This window comes from Engystomops pustulosus, chromosome 3 (assembly GCF_040894005.1).
Source record: "Engystomops pustulosus chromosome 3, aEngPut4.maternal, whole genome shotgun sequence".
NCBI classification, from domain to species: Eukaryota; Metazoa; Chordata; class Amphibia; order Anura; family Leptodactylidae; genus Engystomops; species Engystomops pustulosus.
The window spans coordinates 131,501,575-131,515,460 of NC_092413.1; the positions used below are offsets into that span (position 1 = coordinate 131,501,575).

Genomic DNA, 13,886 nt, shown 5'->3' on the forward strand with positions numbered 1-13,886 from the left:
TCTGCTTCATCCTTACATTCACACACACAGCTCTGCTTCATCCATAAAGTTATACACACAGCTCTGCTTCATCCATACAGTTACACACACGGCTCTGGTTCATACATACATTTACACACACAGCTCTGCTTCATCCATAGTTACACACACAGCTCTGCTTCATCCATACAGTGACACACACAGCTCTACTTCATCTATACAGTTACACACAAAGCTCTGCTACATCCATAGATTTACACACACAGCTCTGCTTCATCCATACATTTATACACACCGATCAGTTATACACATATAAGGAACACTCTGGGAACTACTCTGCGCACACAGACTCCGCCTTTTCCCTCTCTTCTTTCTTCGCTTCTTCTTCTTACCCTGTCCCAGCACAGCATGTCCCCATTCTCAGCAGTATGTGGTGATGTAAGAAGCATGTGATCAGTCACATGATTCTGACCTCACCGCAGGTCCTGTAGGTAGTGGGAGAGAGCAGTGCCGAGTGATAAATCCCCCCATAGTCTACTAAATTTATGCATTCTATTATGCATGATCATGGAGACTGCTGTGTCTCAATGCACCATGCACCTGCCAGACGGCCAGTCTGCACATTACCTTGTTATTTATGGTCTAAGGTAGCCTAAGAGTTGTAACTTTTAATTATCTAAAAGTACTTGTAATAGATATGTTTGTGAATTCAATACAAATCTGCCATTTTTCATGTACCAAAGCAAATCTGAATTTTTCTGCTTTGCTTTAAATGTACTTATAAAATGGCAAATAGCTACTGCTGTCAGAGATGGACCCCAAGGCAAGCTTTTAAAACATTCACCCATACTTCTCTATACAGATGACTACTTTATGCAGTTTGTAGTAGTGTCTAAACATTCTGTTCCTATAATTCAGCCACTTGGAAATTTATGGTTTTAAATCCCATCTCTGTACTCCGAAGCTGATAGCAATGTACACAAGTCTATTTAAGGGCTTTCTATTTTAAAGGGCTTTTCTGGTCTTGCAGAATACCCCTGATGGGGCAGCACTTGTGGTGATAACATCCCCTTCATTGTGCAGTCATCTTCACCAATCTTTTGCCGCAATATTCACTGCTGTGCAATGAATGGGACATCATCACTTAGGTGACAGAACATGGTAAAAAAAATCTTATCTTAAAATGGGGCAAATAAAAATGCAGATGAACAATGAAACACAACAGATCTCTCTCTCTGTCATACCCTTTGAAAAAATGTAAATGCAAAAACGAAAATTGATCACATCATTGAAAGCTATTGAAAGCTTAAAGGGGTTTTCTGATGTACTCTAATGGGACCCCTCGTCACTCCCCAAGATGACTGGAGCAACTGTTTGCACATGGTGGGACTGTCCTGTTCATCTCTGATGCTCCGGTCACATTGGGGAACAACAAGGGGTTCGACTGATGTACATCGGACCCCATCGGACCCCCATTTTCGTGATCTGTGGGTGTCCCAACACTGAGACCCCCACCGATCAGCAAGTTAGGCCCTTTCTGATGGATAGGACCTAACTGGTTTTGTTGGAAACCCCTTTTACCAAAATGTAGCTGAAATTCTAAAGCCATGTTGGTATAAACTTCAGCAAAAATAACTTGCTGTGATCATGTGATCATTTTCTATCTCTCACATTTTTCGGAAGGTACTGGGGCCCTCTATAATTTCAGGCACAGCTCTTAGGTTTTTTTAATATATTTTTTTATGAGTATTGCACATTGCCTAACTTTGTGGAGAACTTTCTGGGGTGTATACTTCTTAAAAGATTGTCAACTGTCTTTAATGTGTTTCACTTCATTACTTGATTAATTAGTGAAATGTTAAATGCAGTACCAATAACCTTTCACAGATTGCTGGGCGGCACCGCTTGCTTCTTTGTGATTATAGCAGAGATATTTCATCTCTAAAAAAATCTGTTAACTTACACTGAAATATACCAGACTATCAAACTGCCAAACCCCCTGTTTTACAGAGGTGATCACACTTTCTGATGATCAGTCTATGAAGGGTATTTGAAAAGCAGCACCTGCCAGGTAGTTACCATATAAGCACTGAGGCCGCATTCACACTCTGCTTTTGAATTGTCTATAGAAACGCAATTCAGCCACAGTGGGGAGAAGTTTGTATCAATAATTTTATATGCATTTACAGTAGGTACGGAAAGTATTCAGATCAATTTAAATTTTTCACTCTTTGTTTCATTGCAGTCAATTGGTAAGATCAAAAAAAATTATTTTCTTTGTTCATTAATATACACTCTGCACCCCATCTTGACAGAAAAATAACAGAATAAAGATAATTCTGCCAATTTATTAAAAAAAAAATTGAAATATTGCATAGTCTTTGCATTGACACTCATATTTAACTCAAATGCTGTCCATTTCCTTCTGATCCTCCTTAAGATGGTTTAACTCATTTATTGAAGTCCAGCTGTGTTTAAATAAAATGATTGGACTTCATTGAGAAAGGTACACACCTGTCCATATAAGACCTCACAGTGGATGGCAAAGCACTTGTTAATCATGAGGTCTAAGGAATTGTTCAAGGAGTTCAGAGACAGAATTGTGGCAAGGCACACATCTAGCCAAGGTCACAAAATAAATTCTGCAGCACTCAAGGTTCCTAAGAGCACAGTGGCCTCCGTAATAAATACGGGACATTAATAAATAAGACATTTAGGATGACCACAACTGTTCCTTTACCTGGCCGTCCAGCTAAACTAACAAAGTATTGGAGAAATATCTACATTTCTGGGGGTGGGGTGTTCTCAAGATGGGGTGCAAAATGTGCATATAGGAGTAAAAAATTGACTTTATTTGATCTTACCAAATGGCTGCAATGAAACAAAGAGTGAAAAATTTTAAGGGATCTGAATGCTCAAATGCTTGCAATAAGAAACAAACACCATGCGTTTTGCATGTGAATGATGCAAAACATGTGGTGCTCCTTAATGGTCGCAAGTGTTTACAGTGTTTTATGCAAGTTTATGCCAGATCAATGTGCCAAAGCTTTCTTGTGCAACTAAGGCCTTGCTGCCTTTTTCTAGAAAATTATGTCCTTTTTCACATTGATGTGCTACTTAAAGGACACCTGTCATCAGGTCTCTGTCACTATTTCTGTCACCACTACCTGTTGGAGCAGCTCACAAGGATTCCATCACAGCCTTTATCTAGGGCTTGTCACATGGTCAGAGGCAGTGATGTCACCCCTGTTACCCCTCCCCTCCTCCTGCTCATGTCTGTGTGTAATGTACAGTAAAGCATTGCTAGTGTCTGTGCTTTATCTGCTGACATGCTCTTCATCCTAATACACATGTAAGAGACACAGACATCAGCTACACAAGTACCTGACATGTTCTGCTATAACATGTGAGAGACACAGACATCAGCTACACAAGTACCTGACATGTTCTGCTATAACATGGCTGCCTGGAGCTATTGTAGGAGCCATTACACCATTATACCTCACATCATTATACAGGCTGTCAGTCAAGCACTGGGAGTGTGGCTGTGCCTGATCCCTCCCACTGAATAAGCTCGGCAGCTTGAATATGATAATGACTCATTGGACATTTCACAGGTCATTTGCATACAGCTTTAGGACCTCATTGCTTAGGTTTACAGGCATGTAGAAGGACAATGAAGGGATAGAGGCAATGCTTTCTAATGGCAGTTTATGAAAATATATTTAGTTTGTGGGGTTATTTTGCCTGACGGGTTCTCTTTAAAGATATCCAAAACCCTTGATAAACAGTTTTTTGAGGCAAATAACGACAGTGTTCTCTTCTAACCAGATGCCCCAATTAGAGCTCATCATCATTAATGAATACCCGTTTATAGAAGAAACTAAAATAGAGTGTAACTTAACCTACTACCACTTGATATAGTGTGAGTATAGTCCCACTTTAAAACAAATGGACTTATTAGGTTTGTGAAATATTTTCTATATGACACTGATTCGAAGATATTCAATAGTGATTCATAATTACCTGTTGAAGAGGAGCTATAACTCTCTCGTTCTTCAATTATATAATGCATAGTATGATGAAAAACAAAAGAAAGAAATCAGCAGAGTATACATTAGACAAATCAGAGATACAGACGACAAATGAGAAACACAATACAATATGCTCTAAAAAAAACAAAGTAATATGAATTTTTTAACACAAAATGTGGAATAAAAGGAAACTACAACAAGGATTACATAAATATGAAGTATGAAATTCAGAGAAATCACCTAAGTGAGCTTAAGGTTTGATAATAAACTTAAAGTCAACATACAACACTTCAAAGCTGAATATGTATTCTACAATGATATAAAATCGGCCTCAAAATTGTCAAACCAGAGCTCAGCTTTCATGTTATACTGCTCTGAAATAGGTAAAGTACTACTGTGACTGGTTGTAGGGGGCAACTAAAATGTATTACAACAGTATAATTAACAACTTACTAATAAATTATTTATTATGGGATATAAATATCTACAAAAATAAATGTGCATAAATAAAACTTAAATTCAATTCAACTGTTAAAAGTATTTTAGATCTGAGGCACTTCCCATGATAAATTTTTTCTCCAATGACCAGAAATCCACAGGAATTTGAATTCAGTCCCTGGTCTGGCCACAAGATGGGGCCCCAGCTGCAGTCCAGCTCTCTCAATAGTGGGGGAGTCGGACTACAGACGCACACAGCGCTGATCACTGTACGTAGGCAGCGATGTTACTGCTGCCTGTGTCCTTTGTGTCACCCAAGTGCACATTACACAAAACATAATTGGATAATTTGAGCATATAAGGTGGATTCAGTCCTCATACCAAATTTATATAAAGCAAAGTGATTTACACTCAGGAGTTGTAAAACAACAATGAAATGTTATGTTGTCTCTTTCTATTTCCAATATAGTAATTTCTTTGGAATCTTGTATGGCATACTATATAGTGGAAAGAGTGATTGCCCATACTGTATATGCAATTCTGTTGTAGTTTTCCTTTTAAACATAATAAGAAGTAGAAATAAAATAATAGAAACAGTATAAAATAATGTCTCAAATTAATATTTGTATCAACAACTTCAGTGGACTGTGCCATCTTTTTATCTATTGCAATGATTTTCATATTAAAGTTTATTCTTTTAATGAGATGACACAACAGTTAATAAACATTTTGTAATGAGTCACGTTTTTTTACTATGCAAACATGCGACACAATTAAAGCATGATTGCTACAGAACATCGAGAAATTAATTAGGAATGTGAAATTTTGGCATTTTGGCAGGACCAATTCAGACAATTTTTTAACATTTACTGAACAGTTTACTGAACAATGAGGACCATACATCACAACAACTGCTTATCAAGTACTGTATCTCCAAGCTATAATTCTGCTATTGCACATAGACTAATAAAGTTATTAAACATACACAGAGGATGGATTAGCACGTCAAGTAAAGAGGGTTTTTATAAGATTAAGCCGTTGAATTAATCTCTACTATAGAACAGTAAAATATAATGTAAAAGTCCCAATGACATATTCCTAAACTACATCCCCAAGTTGTATTACACATTTTATACAAAACTATAGTACAGACTATGAAATACACACACACACACTATATATATATTGTTATATTGGTCTCAGCACCCTATTATTGAAGACGACTTTACCAGCCTATAAGACATAATAATGAAAGATGTGACGACAGAACGATTCCCGGTTTATCGACGCAAGCATCAAACGTTTAACGTATAGAAACAGATTGTACAGGATTGATGGCAGTAAGAAGACCACGTGGTCCATCTGCTGTGCCATGAAATGATTGTTATCTCACTATATTTATCGGAGGAAAACAAGCGGCAAAGAAAGCATCTATATTTTATAATACTTTGCGTATTGCTATTTAAAAAGGATAACACTGATCATAAAAACTGAAATGTGAGCTCAAAGCTTTTCCAGAGAATTTTGGTTGCGTTAGAAGTAGCATTTCATACACTTAAGTGTTCGTCCAAGCACAGTTTCTTTCAGTTTTTGGTAACAGTCAGGATACAGGATGTCTATATGCTCTTACTATATGTTTAGAAGAGAACAGACACTTAAGCAAAAAACTGTCCAAATATAAAAGTGTCATTGTGTTGCCCATAGTAATCAGTCACATCCCTCCTTTTATTTCAGACTTGCTCTAGAAAAGATACATTCTAATTGCCTGCACTGAAAACCTCAGGACTTGCGTACGATGCCATATATGATGGACATGCTTACACATCCAGAAATATGTGATTAGATTGCACAATCTCATCCACAATATACAGAAGTGTGAACAGGGTCTTTTTCTGATTTCAGATGGGCTTCAGCCAAATATTTTAATTTTAGTATTTGGAAAGTTAAACACTTAGCACGCAACACTTGACAATTTACAGAGACAAAGCAAGCAGAAAAGACCAGCTGTAACTTGTATTAACACTTAAATTATGAATGAAAATAGCTGAATATATACATTTAAAATATACTTTTTCTCTATTCTTTCTTCCATCTCATCTGCTAAATGAGATTGAGCTGTACTACCAGACACAGTCCAGTAACATGTGTGGCGCAATTTCCAGAAAACAATGTCAATTGTTAAACAATGTACAGGAATCTCTTTATTTAATTGGAAAATTCATTTTGTGCTTTCAAGAAATCTCACGAGGAAAGAATAATTCAGGCTCGGTAGCACATCACTACTGACATCTGGGAAGTCAACAAGCCATCAGTTTAATTAATTAGTTGCAAGTAAATTGCTCAAGCAAAGGCTTTCCACAGCGGGAAGATGCCAGCTTTCCTTCTGAGTACTTTCTCATCACTAAACAATATTTTCCATCAGTGGTCCATGGGTCTGAACAAACCATCTAATGATCTCTAAGCAACGCATCATTGCTATTTGCGGTATGCAAATGTTAGGATGTTGAAAAAAAACTAATTGTAATTTTCAAATTATTGTAGAGGTCCCAAAGCAATATTCAGGTATTACTCGTGTCACAAGCTGCTGGATGGTTCTAAAATATTGGGAAACTGAATTAACTGTGGTTAATAGGTTTTGGAGTGGAAGATAGAAAAATACACTGGGGCTTCCTGGTGCAATTAAATGTGGTATTCCAAGTGTTGATAGGTAAATGAAGTATTGTGCTCACCTTCTGTGGTTGTGCGGGCAGGCACAACACTGTCAAAAGCATGTATGGGGTGCTGCCTTGTCCTTGCCGGTGGGGTTCCCTCTGGTGTGAAGTTACTTCATCGATGGATAATAAAGAACAAAATAGGACTTACTGCGGCACAACCCAAGTGAATTGAGCTATATAGCTGGATCGTAATGAGGAAATACAACATAAATAACATTACGAACCAGCTATATAGCTCAATTCACTTGGGTTGTGCCGCAGTAAGTTCTATTTTTTCCTCATTATCCATCGATGAAGTAACTTCTCCATCAGCATTTGGATATACCTCTGGGTTAATATGTGTATATCTTTTGAAGAAGCCATCTCACAATTTTAGAAAATGTAGATTCTAGCCTTTGAAAATAATAATCCATCATGTAATTCATTCATGGTACATTGGGCCAGAGAGCAGACCCAGTTCTTACATAGTGGCTTACATCTAAACAGGTATGGTGCTCAGACAGAAGAAGGCAAAGCAACATGGCCACATAAACTCCAGTCACACACTAGGTTGTACAATTAGTAAACATTGCAAGTTACACATTGGTTTGGTCACAGTATCACAAATAAGAAAACCTTGACAATTACAATAAATGTAACAATTGTCCTTACAGAGAACATAGTATTATCAGCACAATAAAAGTACCATTATCCATTACCCAGTGATTAAACTCTTAAGATTCTAACAGAGATGTACCAAAGTTTCTGACAATAAAATAAAAAGAGATGTATCATATTTGAAATACAAGCAGGCAATATTTGTAAACCAATAAATATTTGCTCTATGAAACCTAAAATCTATTTGGTTACAACCCTGGTTGAAATCTGGTACATGCACACATATCTCTCTCTCTCTCTCTCTCTCTCTCTCTCTCTCTCTCTCTCTCTCTCTCTATATATATATATATATATGTACAATGTTTACATAAAACAATACTTTTCTGCAATGAATGGGTGACATGGCACCAGTAATCAGTAAATGTAGAAGCCACTAACATCTTGCAGAATGGTTATTTTAACATTCAATATTTGACAGCTATAATATGACGTCAGACACATTTTAATGTATAATCCTTATAATTTACAGGCTTTGCTTAGAGTCATCTCTAAATTAAAATTTTGGCAAATCATTAGCCTATGAGTCCCCTTTATTAAGTATGTGATCAACATTCACCTACATATTGCAAAAATAATCATCCTTTCTATTGACATTTACACTTTTATAAAGCCATGTTACGTAGGAATTGTTTTAGGAACTATACACACATGTTGCTTTAACCCTATCCTTGTTATAAGTCTCATTCGATAACAATATTATCATTGTACAATGTAAATATCAAATATGTTCCATAATAACCTACACAAGGTTTAGAGGCTACAATATTATAATACTGTATGCAGAGTTAGTTAAACAAGTTTTGCTTCTGTATCAAGTTCATGGTTTGGTTGTGGCAAAGTATTACTTGCATTATATTTGTTAGTAATGTCATTTAAAAAAATACAAGAAAAATGCACAGTATTCAGAAATAAAAAATGTGGCCTTAGGGGAACATAAAAACTTGAAAATGTACACTTGATGGTAAAGAACACAGTGAGTACATTATTAAACCACCAATCCACACCAATTCAATACTCATTAAGCATACAAACACACAAAACACTATTTGCAAGTGTGGCTGGTCACATGGTCTACCTTGTTCTACACTGTTGCTTCTTACGGGGACCTGTGGAAGCTGCCTTCCTCTCCGACTAAATGAAGAGTCCACCATAGATGACTGACTTCCTACTTGATGGTTTCTGCAAAGTTAAAAAAAATTGTTAGAAAACAGGTAGAAAGAAGCAATTTGGCTCCATGGATAGACCTTAAAGATAGATATACAGACTATGGAAGCATAAAAATCTTGTTAACATCACAATTGTGGTTTCGTACTGCAAGAGTCTTTTAGTATAACCTAAACTAGATGTTTAATAATATAATGAAATCCACAGGCAGGAACATTTGCCAGTTTCGATTATTTCTATGGACACAAATCTTTAGTTTGTGTGTTAATTGAATGCACACCCAATTGTGTAGAAGCTGCAGATTTTCCACATGAAATTACAAATATCCACAGCATGTTATAGTACCATTTCAACTCTTTTACTGCTGCATTTACTGAAATACAAAGGGTAAATTCTGTTGTAAATCCACATGCAACAAAAGCAAACCTAGTGGTGGATTAGGGAAAACATCTAGATACAAACAAATATGCAAAGAAAATGTGCATCAATTCATTGTACATCTGTCCAAGTGAAAACTAAGTCTAACTGATGGTAAATAATGCTCTTAAAGGGAACCTGTCCCCAGGGACCACATTTTCACTAAAGACAGGTCGTAGAATCCCATCACACCTGCAGCTATTGGCCTCAATCTTTGTGCTTCTATACAGCTCCTCCCTCTCCCACTGATGTCATCTCACCAGGCTGGGTCCTCTGTGAAGGAGCAGGAGGGAGGAGCTGTACAGCAGCACAAAGGTTGGGGCTAAGAGCTGAGGAGTTTTTTTAAATGCATTCAAACCAAAGCCAACCCCTAGGACTTCACAGAGGATTATGTGCAAGGAGCAAGGTGCATTTAGGGTGCAAGGTAAGTTATAACACACAATTATATTGTAATGCAAATGCTTAGAAAAGGCAGAAAGGCATATTTGTACTGCAGGTGTGATGGGCTTCTGCAACCTGTATTTAACGAATATGAGGTTACTGGTGACAGGTTGACTTTAATTTGTAAATGGAGGCAAACAACAGTTCTATGAAAGAGGATTTGGTAAAAAGATGCAAAAAAAGAAGAGCAGGTCCCAATATTATCAACTCTAGCTTTTAATATAAAACCACATTTTCCTGGAGCCCCTGTACAGAAATACTAAACGGCTGTCACAGTTATCCTCAGGTAAGATATTAGATGTAAGTGTAGGGTAGTTGGTACACATAAAAGAAACAACAAAAAACAAGGTTTCAGGCAAAAAAAGTTACCCTTTGATTGTTTTGTACACTGTATGAAATACAATTATTGTTTGCTTCTTTTATTCTTTTGATCGGTACAGATTCGATTTCAACTGCAGATGTTTTAATTTAAAGAGTAACTAAACTTTCTAGACAGTTTTTTTAATTTCAGAAATTAATTGAGCAGATGATAACAGTAAACTTTGTAATATACAGTAATAAGTAAAGCACCTTCTCTATGCCTTGTTGTAGTCCTTTCTTTAATGAGCAGTGTATATGAGAGCCTCCTGAGGAGACAAATGATTAACTCTTTCTATCTCTAGATAATATTTCCCTTGATGATTCAGCTCTATTAGTAGATTATACTGTCCAGGTACTGAAAAGGTGAATCAATAGACACTTTATCAGGCTCCTTCATCTCTCAGCTGTCAGTGTTGTAAGGAACATAAAGCTGATTTACAAAAACTGCTTAAAGAAGGAAGAAAGACAGGGAGGAAAGAATGGCATAGGGACATATTTCTTTAAAAGAATTCATTACAAAGGTTCCTATTATCACCTGCATTTTTGATTTGTAAAGTTTTGTTGAAAGTTTAGTTACGTAATAAAGCTTCCTTAGCCTTTGATTTTGATTTAGTGACATGTCAGAACAAACATAAACAGTGTCCTGTGGTAATAACTTGGGGCAAGGAAAACAGGAATATTTAACAAATACAGAGACTTTCTTGTGAAAAATGTTACACACAAAAAAGGTTAACAAAGACATCTTTTGCGTCAATTCATGTATTTAGACTGGTCTCAAGGGTGCATCTTAAGTAGCAGATCCAATTTATATTTGCATATGTTTTCCATGTTATTGTGGGTCTCATATATCAGTAGATTCTTCTATTCCAGCCACTTAGCAGAGCATTAGATATTTCAAATATAGCTGATCTGTCACTGGTTGTTATGTGGGCAGTAAAGCTTGTTTTAATTGTATAGCATAAAGTATAAACATAAAGTGTACACGCTATGTCATCACAAAATATGTAACATAAAGTTAGTAGCACCAATGCATACATGTTAAGTAAATATAGTAATCATTTTACAATAAAACTGACATATAAAACACAATTATTGGGGAAACACAAAACCACAAAGAAAATCAGGTGTATTCAGGTCCAATAAATCAATACTTTATCTGAGAAAGATACCATAAAAAATACATAATTAAAACATCAGGGATGGCACTCTAAAAAAAAGCCTGTATTATCATCTGGCCCATGTGAAATCCAGGAGTATGTTAGTGCAAACTGCATGTAAACGCTCATGGGTAAACATATTAATATCTCATACCTCTTACCCATTAGTGTTTACATGCACGTTGCACTTATATCTTTTCTAACATAGTCCTGGGTGCCAGATGGCAATATATGTGTTATGTATTTGTTTTTGGATCTTTCTCAAATAAAGTATTGATTTGTTGGACCTGAATACTCTTGATTTTCCTTGTGTTTTTGTAGTTCTATTTAAAGAGTTGGTCATTATGGACTTATAGGAGGGACATGTGTGTGCCAGCCGTCCTATACACAGTATGTGCCTGTAACAATCGGTTGAACAATTATTGGGGAATAGCCTTTTGAAATGTACAACCTATACTAACTTCAGGAACAAAAACACTAGTCTCTCCATTGCCATTAAATTTGATATAATATTTAAAATAATATTCGCTGACACCTTAAGTACTGCAATTTCCTAGATACCGGTATTTCATGTATATTCTACAAGTTTATTCTGTTCCCTTTATACATTAGTGTTTTGTTTCAGAGTTTAGAATCTCTATTTATAAACTCACTTTTGTCACAGAGAACTAACTGTGAGGAGGAATTATATAATTTTTTAAAAAAATTTTTAAATGTATTTATTTATTTTTTCCCCGCTGACTGGGAGGGGTGGGGAGGGAGGGAAAGGAATAGATTAGGAAGAAAGAAAAAGTAAGAGGGAATCTGAGGATAAAGAATAGTACTATGATATCAAATATTTATTGTTGTAGTTAAAGGGAACCTGTCACCAGGAGACCCATTTTTAGCACTCCCCCAGTCCCCACAGAGCATAGTACATACACTGCCAAAGTGTTTTTGTATAAAAAATAGGTTTTACAGAAAAAAAGATATGTTATATTGTACCTTTCATTAGCATCTGCTGTGTGACTAGGCAGTTGCCTATTGGGAGGAGCTGGAAAGGAGCAGTCCCCCCCCCCACCCTTGGGAAACATGTGACCTTTTCAAATATATGAAAACACCCATCACTTGGCTTATTGACACCCCCTGCTCCTCTACAGTCAATCCCGAGTGTGGGGAGTTATTCATATATTTGAAAAGGACACATGTTTCCCAAGGGTGGGGGGGGGACTGCTCCTTTCCAGCTCCTCCCAATAGGCAACTGCCTAGTCACACAGCAGATGCTAATGAAAGGTACAATATAACATATCTTTTTTTCTGTAAAACCTATTTTTTATACAAAAACACTTTGGCAGTGTATGTACTATGCTCTGTGGGGACTGGGGGAGTGCTGAAAATGGGTCTCTTGGTGACAGGTTCCCTTTAAGGTGATTATAAGTGAGCTGTATAAGTGAAAATGTTATGGTTATTTCTGATAATTGAGATGCTCAGATATTAATAATATATAGTGGATTATTGGAGACGCATAGCATATTTTAAATGCACTAAAAGGTTATTGATAATTAACACTGTGTTGATATATTGTGATTGTTAAAACTATCCCTCGCTTTTGATTAATGTTTTTTATAATATTTATGGAAAATTTGAATAAAGAAAATAAAAAAAAAAAAACTCACTTTTGTCCCCATTTACAATCTTAATTGTAGATTTTTGCATGTACTTCATGTCCTTAAAAATGAATATAGATAACTCAGGAAAAAGGGATGAGAGCATAAGAAATCCTGAAAATTGTAAATAGACCCTTTTTAGTGACAACCTTAGCTAACGCCTTTTTGTTGGAAGCATCCCTCAATAAGAAATTGCCAGTGACAGCCATCAATAAGTGGTGATCTGCTGCAAGGGTTCTATTCTATTAAAGTGCATTCACAGGAAGAATGATACATTTTTGAGATTGGTATAGTGCTCTGTAATGGGTCCTCTTTGCGCCACTCTTACTGTACCAAACATAAATGTTAGTCAAAGGTAAACCAGGACTTGTTTACTATTATATCTGACAGTCGTATTGGGTGAAAACAAAGAGGCTAACACTCCAAGAAAAAGTGCTATCTTCCTAATTTTCCTCTATTTGTTAAGCCCGGAACAGAGTTGTATTCTTATTAATGCACTCTATAAGGTATTTGGAAACACATCGAAAACCTCATACCTTTTTACTTCAGAAACAGCACATTTACTGTTTGGTTTCTGGTTGCTAGATTTTTCCATTTTTCTGGGCTGCCTGAGATGTAATGATAAAAAATAGGAAAAGCCAGAGCAAAAAAAATAATGATAATAATAATTGAAGGAAACAGGAATGAAGAATGACATTACATGTAAAGCACTGAAATGACAAACATTAAAAGCATATACTACAATTCAACGTACATGCAGAAATTAAATGATAAAATAAGAGGCAAATCCCCTTTAAAACAAAGAAAATTTCCAAAAGACTTGAATATGCTACTGAAAACATGACTGATAATACAATGCTAAAAATACTAAAAGGGGAT

General features: G+C 36.1%; 1 protein-coding gene across 27 annotated transcripts in view; it reads right to left on the reverse strand.

Moving 5' to 3' along the window:
- The window catches only part of RIMS1 (regulating synaptic membrane exocytosis 1), a 258,952-nt gene that overhangs the window by 93,410 nt on the left and 151,656 nt on the right, over window positions 1-13,886 (reverse strand). For 9 of the 27 annotated variants that reach the window (XM_072142134.1, XM_072142139.1, XM_072142141.1 and 6 more), the window contains 3 exons: window positions 13,544-13,615; window positions 8,898-9,001; window positions 4,006-4,035 (listed from right to left, as the gene is read on the reverse strand). In XM_072142134.1, coding sequence (XP_071998235.1) covers window positions 4,006-4,035; window positions 8,898-9,001; window positions 13,544-13,615 — 206 coding nt within the window. Of the gene's footprint in view, window positions 1-4,005; window positions 4,036-5,657; window positions 5,764-8,897; window positions 9,002-13,543; window positions 13,616-13,886 lie in introns of those variants that run through there. The other 18 variants (XM_072142154.1, XM_072142153.1, XM_072142152.1 and 15 more) reach the window with 5 other exon arrangements.